The 17,535-nt window shown below is 37.0% G+C and overlaps 2 protein-coding genes across 4 annotated transcripts in view; one reads left to right on the forward strand and one right to left on the reverse strand.

Annotated features, from left to right (window-relative positions):
- The window catches only part of R3hcc1l (R3H domain and coiled-coil containing 1 like), an 85,286-nt gene that overhangs the window by 30,411 nt on the left and 37,340 nt on the right, over window positions 1-17,535 (forward strand). The gene's annotated exons all lie outside the window — the stretch shown is intronic.
- Window positions 16,672-17,535, reverse strand: part of LOC101580801 (pumilio homolog 3-like) — a 2,440-nt gene continuing 1,576 nt past the window's right edge. The window contains 2 exon segments of the mRNA XM_012513495.2: window positions 16,672-16,985; window positions 16,987-17,496. Coding sequence (XP_012368949.1) covers window positions 16,724-16,985; window positions 16,987-17,496 — 772 coding nt within the window. The 3' untranslated portion in view covers window positions 16,672-16,723.

Genomic DNA, 17,535 nt, shown 5'->3' on the forward strand with positions numbered 1-17,535 from the left:
CTCAGACTTTTTAGTGATTCTGTCCATTATTTAGTTGTCAAAGCTTTTGTTTGTTTTATGTATTTGCTCTGGCTACAGTAGGTTTTGCTTCTAACCTGAGAAAGGCATTCACTATTTTTTTTTTTTCCCAGCCACTTTTCCTGTATTAGAAGTAGGCAGGAAAAATCTGTACAGGTCTCGGTACTCTTCCCACAGGGGCTACTATTTTCTTCCAAATATGTCTCTCACATTGCCTGTAAGTTTTTCTTTTGAGCATCTGTTGTCCTTTGGAGTCTTTGGGGAAGACAGTGAAAAGGTGAGAATTCCCTTTGTTTCTATAGTAACCAAGGGGTCTGTATTCTCATGGTAATTCACAGTTGGCCTATAGTTTAATTCTCGAAACATTTTAATTGAATTCATCCACCTGGCTTGGTTCGGTGTTTACTAGAGACAAGTGCATGTCTTTTTTTTTTTTTTTTTTTAATTTATTTCTTGGGTACAGGATCTTGCTACACAGCTTCGACTTGTAGTGATCCTCCTGTCTCAGCCTCACCAGCATTGGGATTATAGGTGTGAGCCACCACGCCCTGTTTTGGAGGCCGGCACCGTGTGCCCAGGGTTCTGGGAATCTGCACAGCATTGCTTGCTTGAACTCGGAACCTTGCATTTGCCAGGCAGGCACTTAGACCGCCAAGCTATCTCCACAGCCCAGTGCATGGTATGTTCTCTCTCTCCTTTGAGGAGCTGTGCTTCCTTAAATGTTAAGTAGGTTTTTTGTCCTTAGGTTTTGGACTAATAGTTTGGTGATATGCAGATGATCAGTTTTCTTAAATCCAGCAAGTAATAAGGCCACTTGTCTTGATTAGGAAAATTTGTGATTTTATACTTACTTGAAGATGCAATGTTCATGCAGTATTTTTCATGGTTAAAATACAGTTTATTTCTTCCTTTTTTTTTAACCCTCGTTATTTTTGTTTGGTTACTTACACATTCATTAATTTGGTCTTACAGTTTCAAGCTTATGATATGTGCCTGGGCATCATGAAGACAGTGATCCCTTCTCTCTCTCTCTCTTTTTTTTTCAGTACATATGCTTTATTGAACACCTTGTACAGGTGTGGGCAGGACTTGTGAGTGGGACAGGGCATCAATGACAGCCTCAGTGAAGTCATGGCAAGTAGCATAGCCAATTGATCCCTTCTCTAATGAGCATATAATGTAGTGTGGACAACCAGATAAACACTTTACTAATGTCTGATAAGAGCTGCCACAGAATATATGGAAGAAACACCCAGTGTAATCAGGAATGGTTAGGTAAGGCTTAGGTGGAAGATGTGCATGCACACAGCTTGTGAACAAGCAGCCATGCACATACATTGGGATTGAGACCTACAGATTCTCAAGGAATCTGAAGGAAACTCACTGTGGCTATAGCATATAAAGATGGAGGTGATAAAAGCTAAAATTCGATTTTTTAGGGCATTTGGTACCAGGAATCAATCCTGGGTCCTTGAGCTTGCTAGGCAGGAGCTTAGACCGCCAAGCTATCTCCCTGCCCCTGCCTGATTGTCTTTGAATTGAGAAAAACAAAAGACATTTTGCTTCTTTCAGTTTTGATATTTTGCCTGTTGGTATATAAACAAAATCTGCCAAATGGCTTCCAAAAATAACTTACAGTTGATCTTTCAAATAGCTGTTCCATACAAAGAGATGCTTAACCACATTAGTCACATAACTTCCTTGTTTTTGCAGAGTTTTACTCAACATTTAGTGTGGTAGGATATTACATAAACCTTTATCTGTATTGGGGAGCTCATGTCTTCTTAGGCTTCAGAGTCACCCCAGGTAGTGATCACTGCCACTAATTAGCAAGACTTACTCAGAACATAGCTGTGGTTGTCAACACAGTTTTCATAGCGGTGGAAATCTGAAGTGTAATTCTCAGGACAGGGAAGGTTAGTGGCAAACATATCGTTCAAGACATCAGTTGTTGAGATGGGATAGTATGCACAGAGCTTATGGAAGTGAACACTCTCAAAATGATGGCCTGAGACAGCACGTTATTACAATGGTAATGAATTAGAGAATTTAAAGTTGCTTTGTTGAAGTTTTACTGTGGGGTAGAGTTGTGAAACAGTTATTAGTATGGATATTAGATTATCAGTTCATACTTCTATACTTATTGACTAGTTGAGTGATCTCATGCATAAAATGTAATAATTGTACATACTTGAAGGAGTTTTGGTGATTAAGTTATTTATGTGAGCACTTAGCCCTGTGTCTTTTCATTTATTGATGACTTCTTTGGTGCAGAGAGCTAGAGATGTAGTTCAGTGGGTAGAGTACTTGCTGAGCAGGCGCAGGGCCTGGATTTGGTACCCAGCATTGTAGAAACAAAACCAAATTTAAGTTATATTGCCAACAAAGTTTTTATAATCTCAGAAACAGTTCTTAGTACTTTTCAGTATTTCTCATAATTGGAATGTCAATGTATTTCCAATCTGCAAAAAATGAGTAGTGTTTTAAGAAATGCAGTCATCGGGAGCCTGGGCCTAGCTCAGTCCTTTAAGTGGCTGCTTCCACAAAGCTGTCAGCCTCAGGTGGCTGGAGTTCGAACCTCACAACTCTCCCGCTGGCCAAATGTGCCCTGAAGGCATGCGAGGAAAAAAAAAAAAAAAAAAAAAAAAAAAAGAAAATCCTGGGGGGCCTGGCCTTAGCTCAGTTGTTTAAGTGGCTGCTTCCACAAAGCTGTCAGCCTCAGGTTGCTGGAGTTCGATCCCCACAACACTCCAGCCAGCCAAACCATGCCTGAGGGCATTCAGATCAAAAAAAAAAGAAAGAAATGCAGTCATCTATTTCTTGCGTACTTTTGAGAAAGGTCTATAAAAAGACCTTAAATGGGTGTGTAACTGGCTTATTTCTTCTCAGTCCAGGTAGGTTAAAGAAAAGGCTAGTGTAATATCTTCCATTGTACTATAACTTTACAAATTATTATTCCCTTACATTTTGTGTAATCTGATTTGAATAGAATAAATCTCTAAATGGATTTATGAATTGTGTTTTCAGTTTACAGTACAAGTACTGTAGTAAGATGAGCATGGTGGCTCATGCCTGTGCTCTCATCACTTGGGAAGCTGAGGCAAGAGGATTGCTGAGTTCGAAGCCAGCTTAGATTACCTAGCAAGTTTAAGGCCAGCCTGCTGGCTTGCTCGCGCTCTCGCTTGTGCAGCCTCTCGCTGTCTTGCTCTCGCTTCTTTCTTTTCTTTTCTTTTTTTTTTTTGGTTTTGTTTTGTTTTGCGGTACCAGGGATCAAATCTTGAAATTGTGAGGCAGGTGCTTATGTCACTGAGCTACAGACCCAGTCTTCCCCTCTCCCCGCAAAAACTACTAGAGTACAATCAGTTGTAGTTCATTAGCATATTTTACAGCTTCTCTGCTATTCAAATACAAGTTTTTATGTTAGAGAACCACAGAATCTGTTTTATTTAAGTCAAGTCTGTTGTAACATGAAACTCTTATTGCAAGGATAGGTGTTCCTTAGTTTTCCTGTTTGAAAGTTCTTTGTGCTAGACACTGGGAGTGGAGTATCTTGAAAGTGTGGGAAGATTTAATATATTACTAATTTTTATTTTTCTGGTAAAAGATATTCTTGATCAAATGATGTAATGTACTGACATTTTACTGTTTTATCTAGCTTTTTATTCTGCTTTATAGCCAGAATGCCACTCAGAGGGGTCTTCTTGCTTTACTGCATGGTCTTTCTTTCTAAAACAACAATACACTCATTACTGTGTGTCTCCATATCTGCTACATTTTACTGCATAGCATGTGATTATTACATTTGATAATATATGTTTAAATATTTATCATCCCCATCATAACATTAGCTTCATGAGCACATTCAGTAACTGTTTATAGAACGAATGAATGCATAGATCCCGTATGCATAGATTTCAGTTGGGAGTGCAAGGTAACATCATTTCACTATGATTTAACACAAGCTTGCTTTGTGCCAGATGCATAGACGCAAAGACAAGAACACTGGAATGGAAGACATGCAAGTAAATAACTAATGTAAGGCAATGTGATCATTGCTTTAAGGAAGGTGTATGTAAAGGTATAGTGGAAATTTAAGGGCCCAACCTTGGGAAAGTCAGTGAACTTATAGAAGAGGTAACTTGATGGTTTTTTTTTTTTTTAGGTGAGACTTGGCAAGATGTGGAGGAGACTGTCAGGCTGAGAAAAATAGCGTATTCTAAAATAGATGTTACAAGAAAGCTAGGTATGCTTCTGGTTGGAATTGATTAAAAATGACGTCTGAAAGTAAGAGTAGTTGAGGATGAGACTGGGTAGGTAGGAAATTGTGGGTACACTGTGGAACTAAATTATGTATACATGTTATGCAAAGTATGTTAAGGTTCCTGTCTGATGTAGGGAGTCATAAAGAAATTTGAACAGGGAAATGATTAAATTCACTGAAATATCAAGGACATTGTATTTAAAGGTTTTGGATTGAACAACTGCTTTATTTATTTTTATTTTTATTGAGAAATAAATATGAATGAGACAGTTTCACAGCTGATTAATAGGACAGTTTTGATAATGAATACACTGTACATTGTTATCTTCTTAGTGGTTATCCATAGTACAGGAAGCAGACAGGATATTCTGTCCAAACAATGTTAGTACACCTCTTTCTTCTCATTGAATTAAGTAAAAGTAGCTGTAAATTTATCCTATTTTGTATATATAAATACAAAATGATCTTTCCTTTGTATCTTTTTTTTTTTGGTCCTGTCAGAGGTGAATATTCTATTGGCATCTAAATACTATAGGTGCTTGAATTCAACTAAACAATCTAACACTGTCCAGCAGTCTATAATATTAGTGGGTTATCCTCAGAAGTTAGTGACTTGAGCCTTTTACAGCTCATCGTATTAATATGGATTTACTTTATATACCTCGTTTTTATGCTTTTCTGCTGGATGGTTAAGACCAAGATATAGCAAGACCTATATAGCAAGAAATGTAACTTTTGTATCTGATAAGGTCAGCCAAGTACTCTCAGGATTTATCCTGTAGCCCTGTACCACACTTTGTACATCCTTTTGTCAGTGTGTGACATGAGGATGAGTCACGGCCATTGCTTGACCAATTTGCTCTCTGTGAAAGCTTGAGTCTCTCTCCATGTGACTCTCCCCAGGCTCACTTTACATCATCAAACACATTCCTCTGTGGCTCCATAATCTTCTTGATCAGAAAATTTGGAGCACAACTGAGTTACATGTTTGAACAACTGCTTTAACAATGATAGTATTTACTAGGCTATGAAAGAGGGAGGAAAGAGTTGCGATTTTTTTCTTTGTTTGTTTCTTTCTTTCTTTCTTTCTTTTTTTTTTTTTTTGAGAGGATGGCTAGAATTTAAAAGTATTGGGGCTGGGGAGATAGCTCATCTGCCTGGCAAATACAAGTACCCAGGCTCAATCCGTGGTTGCTGTGCAATTCCTGGAACCCCAAACATGCTCTGCTGGCCTCCCAAAGTGGGTGTGGTGGTATATGCCTGTATTCCCAGTGCTGGCGAAGCTGAGCCTGGAGGGTCACCATGAGTCCAGGCTGCAGAGCGAGATCCTGTACCAAATAAATGCATAAGCAAACAAACAAATAAATAAATAAAATATTTAAAACAGAATTTTTTTCGTGGGGGGTAGCTCAGGCTGCCTTAAGGGTGGGTTGGTGTGGATTGACCTGTGGTCTCCTGCGCCTGACTGAGCTTGCCCAAGCAGGTGCTTTAAACAACTAAGCTAGCCTGAAAACCCAAGTAGCCACTTTTTAAAAGCTTAAAAGTAAATGTAGCTAATTTTAATTTGTCATTCAGCTATTCAGGATAGTATCATTTCAGCATATAATTAATACAAAAATCATATTCAGACATTGAAACTTTTTTACAGTAGGTCTTTGAAATCTGGGAATGTTTTATGTGTACAATGCATCTCAATTCACACTAACCCGATTTTAATTACTCAGTAGCTACTTGTGGCTAGTCTATTGATTAGTGTAGTTCTAGAGCAGTGATAGATACTAATAGATATTAATGTTGATTTTTAAAAAAATTTATTTCATTTTTTATTTTATTATTATTTTTGTATTTTAGGAGAGAGTCTGCGGGGTGTTCAGGGTTTCACTACTGGATCAGACTCGTAGTGATCCGCCTGTTAACAGCCTCCCAAGAACTGGGATTACAGGTGTGCGCCACCATGCCCAGTCTCAGTTGCTGTCTCAGCGCGCTCCAGGGGCAGGGCTGGCACCGCAGGCTGTGGGGATCAAACCCCAGGCCCCTGCACCTGCTTGCAGGCGCTTTAATCTGCTGAGCTATTTGGCTGGCCCTTTGATATCAATTATTAATCGATAGCAGATCACTTTTAGAGCTTTCAGCTTGCTGTGACACATGTGCCATAAATTTGCCACCACTATCCTATAGCATTTATAAACAAAAAAGTAGAGGTTGCTGGGCATTCTGCAACAGTTGAGGATATCTTTCCAACATCTAGTAATTTATATGCTGCAAGTTTTCTTAATGCTGTCAAGTATGTAAGAGTTCCCTTATTTCTCCATTCATCATTTTCCAGCTTACAGTAATTTTGTCCAGTAATGATGTTTATCAGTGTTCATTGCCTTTGCTTTCTCCTATTCCTGTTTATTGTAGTGTTCTGTTTTATTAAAAAAGCATGTTTAAGTTTTAGTGATACTATTTTTAATTACAGAAATACTATATTTGGTGCAGTTGAAATTATTGTGATGTGTATAAAATGGAAATAACTTTTTCTTTCTCATTTCCTGCCGTGCCAGAGGTAGCCATGATTTAACAGATTACAGACAGTAGTCTCTTTTTCCTCTCTTGCTGCTTGAGAACATTGACGCCAGGAAATCTCTTTAAGAGTTGGCTTATTAAAGTTAGAAATTATATCATGATTATTAATTTTTTGAAAAACACTTCTTAGTGATAATCTCCAGAAGTGAAAGTATTTTACTATGTATTTAACAAAATTTAGGATGTAACTGTGGAGCTTATTCCCCGAATTAACAAAGCATATGGGCTGAAGCAGCACATGCATGCTTCGTGTGGGCAGGGCTCTTGGTTCAATTCCCAGCACCAACAAAACAAAAGAATGATGTGACATTTTCTTGGCACAGTTTTTCCAGTAAATTTGTATCATAGTCTGACAGCATCCTTCGTTTTGTGTTTACTTTTCCTAGTGTTTATCTTACAGACTACATTAGTGTATAAATTTCACCAAAAGTATTCAGAGATTTACCAGTTTCGCAATAGATTTTTGTAATCTCCTGACATTTTCTTTCTTGATTTCCTATTCTGGCATCATCCTTATTATATTTTTTCTGTTTTTGCTTGGTTTTAATTTCCAGAATCTTAAGAATTTGCTGTGAGACATGAACACTTATATTTTTTCCAGAGTTGAATTTTCACATTGTAACTGGTTACATTATTTAGATATTTACATTCAGCTTTAATGAGAGATTGATGAATACAGAAGTAGTAGGTAGTTGATGCTAGTGTCCCATGGAAATGAATTTTTCAGGTGGTCAGCACATGTAGTGTTTGATGAGAAGGACTTCTGATTCCTTCTGTAAGCTTGTAACTTAAAGGATTCAAGTACTTTTCAGTAGTAATATCTAACTCTTATGGAGACTTTGATACTTGCCAAATTTTTGTATGTGCACCATCTTTAATCTGATCATTGTGACTGAAACAAATCATTCTTATTTATGTTTTGAATAAATTAAGGCTTAAACTACCACATCTAGAGGTGTGGTAGCCTTGCTGTGTAACTTTTGCTTCCACCACACATAAACTGCGTAACTTCGCCAAGCTGAGGGCCACTAAGTGCGGAGCTGAGATTCTTAACCCAGGATCCTCATTACCAACCCTTGACCACATGCATTTATGTATCGTCACACACTTTTATGTGAGAAAAATAGGTTGGAATTTTTTTTTTTTTTTTTTTAGCGTTACATTTTGTATATAGATCCATTGTATGGATATGCCATTATAAAATCACTCCTATTTACATAGTTTAGAAGCTTTTTAAAATTTTATTTTACAAATAGTTGTTCTTTTTTTAAAATTTATTTTATTTGTGTGTGTGTGTGTGTGTGTGTGTGTGTCCCCGTCCAGCTCAGCCTACCAGGGGGCGGGGCTGGCTGGCATGTGGTGCTAGGGGATTGAACCGTGGTCCCTGTGCTTTGCTAAGCCTGTTCTAAGTAGGTGCTTTAGACCACTGAGCCATCTCACCAGCCCGATAGTTGTTCTTTATAACTTGAAAATCTCAGAGTCTTAGATTTATAACTTTAGAATCTTAAGATTTTAAAGATTAAAATCTAGCCATGTGGGAAATATACCTAAAGGGATTGGGCCTAGGAGAGATGAGTCAGATACTGAATTCATATTTTGAAGCTTATAAGAGTTGTTCCCTTACCTGAAGCTAGGTAGACAAGGGGGAAAAAATTAAAATACTCAGAGTCACAGAAAGAAAATAAGCTTTTCTGTTTTTACCTGGGCTCTGAGTAGGGGGAAGTTTTCTTTGAAAATTTGTAAGTACTGTTTAACATTTGTGTGGGTTTGTATTTCGTATGTATACTGCTACATGTTCTAGAGCACCCAATTTGAAAACATTGTTGAAAAAGTACTCTAGAGATGTAGTAGTCTTGCTGTGTTCTAGGTAGTTCTCCAACAAAGTTGAGTTCATTATGTGCAATTATAAAACAAAAAACAAAACAGAGTTCATTCATCAGAAATTCAAGACATAATGAACAGCTGAATTAAACTTTAGAAAATAGAAATATCAAATATATAAATTAAAAATTAAATACCTAATTTACAGCAATTATTTGATAAATGTTAAAATGATTGAAGATAGAAATTACAGAAAATTTTAAAAGAATAAGCAAAATACTGTTTAAAAAAGTATGACTAGAGCCAGGCTTGGTGTTATACACCTGTAATCCTTGTGCTTTGTGGAGGCTTAGGCAGATGGGTTCTAGATCAGCTTGGGCAGCACAGTGAGTTCAAAGCCATCCTGTACTGCATAGTGAGACCCTGTCTCTAAACAAAGATGAGAGGCAGAGTAGGAGATAAATAGAACTTATGTAAAAACAGTAGCTATTAAAATTGGATAGATTAAGATACAGAATAGGTAAATGTCAAAAGGAAATTAAGATCAGGTGAGATCTGAAGTGATTGCCCTGAGTGAATAGTGTTGACAAATGAGCCCAAACTCAAGCACTCAATCTCAGAAAGCACATTGTTAACAAGAAACATAGTATTGTCCTTGTGACAAAATAATGCTAAACACTTAAACAAAAAAATTAATCCAAATCCTTTTAAGCTTTTAGGCCCACACATCACTTTTAGGAAGTACAGAAACTGTAAAAACTTAATAAACAGTGCCGCAGCTTGCAATCGTCAAACTTTGGAATGTAGAAAGCTCTAAGGGATAAACAATAGTCTTTCTGACAAACAAATAATTAAATAAGAAAAAACAGTAGAGTTATTTGATTAAAAGATAAGTGTGATGTGTAGCTCTTTCTGACTCCTGGTTTTAATAAATGAGGCTTTCTAAATTGTAATGAATGTCAGCTGATACAATTTAAATCTTGGACATGTGCTAGAAGAAATTACTAGTTTTTTAGTTTGGTATTGTTTATATTTTTCATTGAAAAAGTTTAAAGATAATATACTGAAGTATTTACAGATGAAATATTTACCTTGGAATTGCTTTAAAATTGATGGGGTGGGCATACATGGATGAAATGAAGAAATACTGCCATGATTTGAACTTGGGGATGAGCGTTTAAGCAGCTCATTATATTTTTTCAATTTTTGTATTATGTTCGAAAAGTTTTATAATGCTAATAAAAACAGCAATTACAAAAGAATTGAGAATGTGGCTAATTAAATCACTAAGTGAAAAAGTTAATGAAAGAAAAATAGAATAGCCCTAATGAAAAGAGAGGAAAGAAAATAAAGATGAGAATTGAAGTTAATGAAGTAGAAAAATAAAAAGTAAAAATGATGTATGCAACCAAAATCTGGTCTTTTGGAATAAATTTCTGGCAGGACTGATCAAACACAAAAGTTTGAAAGCACAGATAAGTAGTACTAAGAGCCAAAATGGAGGATACACTGGAAAGTAGTTGAGCTAAAGCAGTAACAGGAAGTAGTAAGAGCAGCTCTTATATCATTGAATTTAGAAATGGAGGTCAAAAAAAGACAGGTTTTCTAGAAAAATATTAATTGCTAGACTGTGTTAACAAGAGAACTTAAATGTTTTTAAAGAAAATGAATTGTTTTAAAACACCTTCAGGGTTGGGAAGATAGCTCAGTGAAGTAAGTGCTTGCCTGGCCAGCACAGTGTCCTGAGTTCAATCACTGGTACCACCAAAAAAAAAAAAAACAAAAAACCTTCATCAAGAATTTCCCAATAGATCTGTAGCTGAGCTGTACTAAATAATTAAGAAATAGTAAGCCTAGCCATATGTATGGGAAATTTTAAGTTATGTTTTGTGTTTCACAGTGACTTTGGTAATGCAGTTGTCATTCTTAGCACTAACTAGGAAGCAAAGAAAAATCAGACTTGAATGTATCTATAAAATTCTCAGTATTTATAGGCCAAACAGGTAATCATCTTGATATTAATTGCTCCATATTTTCCTGTTTTTTTTTTTAAAGGTATTTGGTTATTACAGGGTCTCACTACACAGCGTGGACTCGGTGATCCTCCTGTTTTCAGCCTTCCCTGTGCTGGGATTACAGGCATATGCCACTACACTGGGACTCTGGCTGGCTAAGCCCGCCTTGGGGTGGGGCTGGTATGGCATGTAGTGCAGGATGAACCACCATCCCAGGGCATACCTGGGCTTGCCTAAATAGGCGCGCTTTAGTCCACTGAGCTGTCTATCTCAAGGGCCTCTTTCCCATTGTTTTGAATGGGAATACATTTATTATAAAATGAATTCCTGTATAGATGTGGCTCTGTTTCTGAGGAGTATACTTGTTGCTTAGTCTCATCTCATGTTTTTTGTCTACCTGTTGAAACTTGCATTCAAGATAGTTTTAGAGGCATTTTAAAAAGCAAGAAGTATAATGGTGTGCTAGTGTATCCTTGATATAAGTGTACAGTGCATAGATTTTTGCACATCATTTGAAAAGGATGCCAGGGTCAGAACTCATTATCTATCATGTTTGAGGCTTTTCCTTTCTTTTTTTCTTTTTCTTTTTTTTTTTTTTTTTTTGAGGCATTTTATTCTAAAAAAAATTTAAACAAATTTTAAGTTGAGGAAACTTGAATATCTTTGAAAACTAGATATATTACCTGTTTTCTGTGAAAGATAACTTTCTTTTCATACTCTTATTTCTGTTCATTAATACATGATAATGTTTTTGGTACTAAGAATCAAACTTGGGACCTTGCACTTGCTAGGCAGTCTGTTCATTAATATACGTGAATTATATACCTTACCTCTTCCTTAGAGGAATTTGAGATGGATTTCAAAAGGGACAAAGAAGTAGATATTACCAGACATCTAGGTTGGATCAGTAATCATATTTGAACATCAAACTCAATTATTTATTTTTCCAGAAAAAAGAATTGGATACATCATATGTCTGGAGGAGGAGTCATTTAACTTTGTCTGTGCTTTTCTTTTTTTGTAGAAACTGGTGCCACACAAATTCCAGTACTTGGGAGACTGAGGCAGGAGGATTACTATGAGTTTTGAGGCCAGCCTGGACTACATAGTGAGTTCGAGGCCAGTCTGAACTATATAGTCAAACCCTGTCTCAACTGACCCCAGCACAGAACAACAACAAGAAACAAAACAACAAAAACAAAAAACAAAAGAAATTAGGCTTGGATAAAAGCATTCAGTTTTATGATTTTGCAAAAGTTAGAAAGCTTTTTCCAAATGGCATTTCCTGTAGCTACTCACCATGCGAGCTAAAAGTTTTAACTTAGGGAATCTTAGCATTTGTTGTGAGGAATTATACATAATTTACTTTTTTTTTATAATTTATAATAATTTTCAGAAAAATGCCAAGAACCCACTTTTTATAGCCACACTAAAGACTGAATCAGATAACTGTTAGATTTAGTATTTAGCACTTAAGTCTTGATGAAGAAGTAGAATATTTGCATGCTTTTTGAGTATCATCTCAGCGACTGCTTTTTTTTTTTTTTTTTTTTTTTTTTTTAAACTAAGGGGAAAAAAGCAGAAGAGAAGTTTACAATACCTTATGTGATCAAAGTTAAGAGCACCATTGAAAGATTGGCAATCATGTACCTTTAATTATGATTCCATGAGGACACATCAGTACATTTGTTGAGAATGTATAACCTCAGTGTAATCACGGGAAGCTGTAAGACAGATGTAAAGATTGTTCTCTGTAAGAAAGGATGAGGAAGAGGGCTGAGGATGTAACTCAGTAGTGGAGCACTTGTCTAGCATGAACAAAGATCTGGATTTTCTACCAGAATGAAACATATAAAAAATAAAAATGAATGAGGAGAACTATATTTCTAAAATATCAATAGCGTAAAAGACAGTTGAAAGTTCTGTGTATCTTCCAGAATGTAAAATGTGAAAGACACATGAAAACTAATAAAGTATCTGACCCTAAACTGGATCCTGTGTTGGAGGGGAAAATACACTATAAAGGACGTAACTGGAGTAACTTACAAAATTGGAATGTTTACATTAGATGCATTAACAATGTTATATTACTGTTAAATATTTTGATCCTTATTAATATTAACATTGTGGTTATGTTAGAGAATCTTTTTACTGAGAGGAAATGTGCTCCAAGTGTATATAGCATGAAGGACCATGACCTGTATAATTTGCCAGCAGAGTTCAGGAACAAAAATTGGTGTAGGAGGGAAGAGAGAGATTTTACTAGTTTATAATTTGTGATTAAGTTTTTAATTCCTGTAAAAATTGGGACAGTATATGTGGTTTAATTAAGATACATTCATGTGAACTAACAAATAGAGCTTAAGAGAATTTGTTCAGAGGCATACTTTAACAAACCTATTGGTGTCTTTCAAATATCAGATGCCCTCCCTAAGTGCACTTATAGTAAATACTGGATCAAATAAATTTATAGTTGATTTATCCATTGATTGTCTGAAATGCCAAAATTGTGGTGTTGATTGGAAAACAATCCAGATTGAAATGCTAAATACAGAACATTCTGTTGTGAAAACATAAAAATCCTAGTTTATTTTGCACTAGTTCACTTTGCCATGGAGATGATTTAGAGAGGTGCTTTTAAAGGAAGTTACTGCTATTTTTCTCTTAAGGAAACTTTGCAACCATGGAAGCAGTCAGAATCTTGCTCAGGTGTAGGCCCAGGGTTTGAAAGTATAATATAGAAAATAAACAAACAAACAAACAAGCATTTGAAAGGCATGTGTTGGTAATTGACTGTCCTTCACCATAAAGTCATGTTGAGTTTTCATTTTCTCCAGAAGATTGTGATTTTGTGTGATTCAAATTAGAGCTGTCTTCTCCATGAAAAGGAATAAAGGAGAAAGAACAAGTGATTTTGAACAGATTTGTGTGCTAATAGTCTTTTCTGGATAAAGTAGTTGTCAAATGACCAATATCTGAGTATCCTCCAGTTAAGCAAATTAGACTTAAGAAAACACAACATTGTGGAAAGTTTAAAACTATTAGAAAAACAGAAAACATCAAGTGCTGTTAGTAAATTCCTGTGTAAACCTTCCCCCTTTTTTGGAGGCAAGGTCTTGCCCTGTAGGACAGGCTGGCCTCAAACTCATGGTGATCCTCCTGCCTCAGCCTCCTGAGTGCTGGGATTATAGGTGTACACCACCATGCCTTGCTGAGTATTTTAAGTCCAAGATACTTTTTTTTTTATGTGTATGACAAGCATCCTTACTTTCAATATAAAGGCCTTTCATGCTTGTAGTTGCAAAAGAAATTCGTAAAAATTAAAAGCTTTAAATTGACAAGTATATTGCAAGTTCAGAAGTTAAAGATAATCTTTTTTTGTGTCTATGGGATATCGTGAAAAAAAAAAATGGTTGCAGCCAGTAATGTATTGGAGCGTCTTCTGGCCTAAGAGCCAGTTGTTTTGCATACAGACTGTTACACAGCCATTATTAAACATGAAGTTATATAAGCTTGCTGTTAAACACTTTACATTTAAAAGTAATATTCAAAACTCATCACTTCTGTACTTTATTATGATCTGTGCTCTTGAATTATTATGTATCTTGTATCTGTGTGTTGCAGTTCTCCGTAATGGTGCGCATCTTATTCACCTGCATGTTCAGTAATATTGGTAGTTTGAAGTTAGCCATAGTAAGAAATTATTTATTGGTTGTCTTAGAGAAAGTGTTGGATAAAATGCTACTAACATAAATGTCATACCTTTACCTTTTGTGAATAGCTCAAAAAACAAGGACATATTCTTTCATCACTTGGAAATTATGTAATTTAATAGACACTGTTGACATTGACATAACACTCTCTCAGTCAGTACAGTAATTCCTTGGTTCATGCACGCTTCTGTTTATGAACAGTTTACTTTGCGCAGAATCATTTGGCAGAATTTTGCTTCTGTTTGTGAACCCTGTATTGGCTTTTGAATGTGACCTTGGCTGTTTTCCCCACTCTGGCACGTGGCCATGACTTCCTTTAATCATGATTGTGGTTGCAAACAGACCTGTGCAAACTTGCTGTGTAGCTTTTTTGCTGTGCATTTTAATCACATATGGTACTCGACAGTATTGTTCAATCCTGAGTGGCTCCAGAGAACATAGAGAGCAAATGTGGTGGTAAAAAGAAAATGCATTGCAGTAATAAAGGAGACAAAAATGTGAAGAGTAGTAGTGAAGGTAACTAGAATTTGCAGAGTGGTAATGAGGATGAAAGAACGTGAAAAGCAATAATGAAGGTAACAAAGTGCAGAGCAAGAATAGCAAGATGATTTTGAAGGAAACAGTCATTGAATGGAAGGAAATGTAGACAAGTGTGAGCATGGTATTTGTGTGACTGATCTGGCCTCACAGTACAAAATGGTGAAGTCAACAATATCAACTACAGTATTTTAAAAGAGTAAAGATGCAATCAGAGGAGCTGGCTGACCTAGCAAAAGGAGCTAATCAAGCAGAGGAGTTAACCAAGTGCTGGAAGAGGTGGAAAAACTTATTGGTGTGGGTGCATTAGACACAGATGGCCAGTGATAGCGTTAGTGAAGCTATAATCTGTGAAAAAGCCAGAAAATTGCAGTGGTGTGCTGCAAGAAAATCCCTGTATAAGTTCAACAAGTGATGAATTCCAATCCCATAGACAGTGGTTTGATAAATTCCATAAGAGAAGTGGCATCTATAGTGTGATAAGACATGGTAAGGCTTCTAGCTCTGACAAGGCATTGCAGAAGCCTGCAAGAAAGAACTTGCAGAATTCATGAAGGCAGAAGGATGCGTCACTCAACAGATCTTCAACTGGTGAACAGAGCTCTTCTGGAGGAAGATACTGAACAGAGCCAGTATCATGCAGGCAGAAAAGCCACTATGGGGGAGACAAGCCCATGAAGGACAGATTGACCGTTTCGCTGTCTGCAGATGCGTAAGCAGTGATTAGAAAATTAAGCCACTAGTGCTGTATAATTCCCAGACCCCTTGTACATTCAGGGAATGGAGTAAAGCTAGACTACCTGTCTTGTGAGGACCTTTGGGTCACAAGGCAGTTGTTCATGGAATGGCTGCACCAGGTGCTTGACCTGTAATAGAATTATGCCTTTTTCTATCTTTTTAGAATTATGTATTTACTTTTAATTGACACCAAAGAATTGTGTACTTATGAGGTACAATGTGATATTTCAGTACGTATGTATATAGGTATTTATAGTGCCTAGATCAGTAATTGAATGTCTTTCTTTTTCCATTACTTTTTCTTTCTTTTTTTTTTTTTTTTTTTTGGTATGTAGGACAGGGTGTACAGGGTCTCATTGTGTAAATGGGACTCCTAGTGATCCTTATATTTACAACCTCCCAAGTGCTGGGATTAAAGGGGTGCGCTACCATGCCCAGTCTCATTGCTTGTCTCAGTGCACCCCGGGTGCGGGGCTGGCACAGCATGTCCAGGGACCGAACTCTCAGCCCCTGCGTCTGCCTAAGTAGGCACTTTAATCCACTGAGCTGTTTGGCTGGCCCTCCATTACTTTTTGCTTTCTACAAAGTAATAGTTCTAAAGCAACCCCTTAGTCCAGGAATGGTAGTGCACACTTGTACAATCCAGAACTCTGGGAGACAGGGTAGGAGGAGTGCAGGTTAGTGCCCAACCTAAGTAAAGGTGGGCGTGGGCGTGCGGGCAGGAGGGGGCAGAGGTAGCTCAGTGCAAAGGCCCTGCTGCGTTCATTCTCCAGTACTTTTCTCCACCTCTAGCAGTATCTTCTAGGAAGTAGTTTTTGATTAGATCATTGTTTTATTTATGTGGTCTAAATATGGTTTTGAGGGTCTCTTATATACTTTTTATTTTTTTTTTAAAAAAAACAAGGTCATTTCATATAATTTTATATATAAAAGATTCTTAGGAAAAGAAACACATGTGCAGAGTTCCCAGAGTACCAGAGAGGTGGCCCCTCGCACTTCCTTTCTGCAGAGGATGGGAAATGTGATTCCATTCTGTTCTTAACTGTTTCCACCTATGCAGTCAGTTTTTCAAGTAAAGTTTCTATTCCTTTGCTGGTATTTTTGTTTTTCTCCAATGTGGGAATCAGGCTTTTTAGTCCATCTTTGACTTTATTTGCAACTTCTTGGTCACTACTCTGCAAAAGGCTGGAAAGAATAATAGCACCCCGATTTACACTGGCCCAGGACTTCAGGTTCTTCATGCCAGCATGCTCTACGAGGGTTTTCGCAAAACAACCTTCTCTTCCATCTTCTTTCATCTTTTCATCTTGCTCATTTCAAAACGAGATGTCCTGCAGGATGTTCCACAACATGAAGCTTTCCATCCTGGCCCCCAGGGTGCAGTTCCGCTGCAGCCAGGCTGGCGATGGCATTCATGGCAGGCTGGGGGTCTCCAGTGGCAGATCCCAGGATGTCAGATACCAGCACACACGCAGATTTATTGAGCACCATCTCTTGAGCATTTCTTTGTAGGTAGTTTAATAAAGCTGGAGAGACAGATTCTAAGAGCTCACGCCGGCGGATCTCTGTGTCTTTCTTACTGTGTGCATTTCCATCTCCTTTTTGCAGAACTTCAATGATCTCTCGTACTGTATGTGCAGGGTCTCTGGGGCTCAGTAAATACAACAAGACCTTCCTTCCATATTTGTCTTTTACTATGTTAGACAAGGAACTGATAATTTCTGATATGATTATCTGCTTCACAAGCTTAGTATCATCAATACAATCAAATGCCGCCAGCAAAACCAAATGAGAGTAGTGGCCGTTAGCCACTTTTTCAACATATGTCTTCATTGTTTTTTTTTTTTTAAGTCTTTTTTTTTTT

The sequence above is a fragment of the Octodon degus genome, unplaced genomic scaffold (assembly GCF_000260255.1).
Source record: "Octodon degus isolate 3935 unplaced genomic scaffold, OctDeg1.0 scaffold00010, whole genome shotgun sequence".
Taxonomy (NCBI): Eukaryota; Metazoa; Chordata; class Mammalia; order Rodentia; family Octodontidae; genus Octodon; species Octodon degus.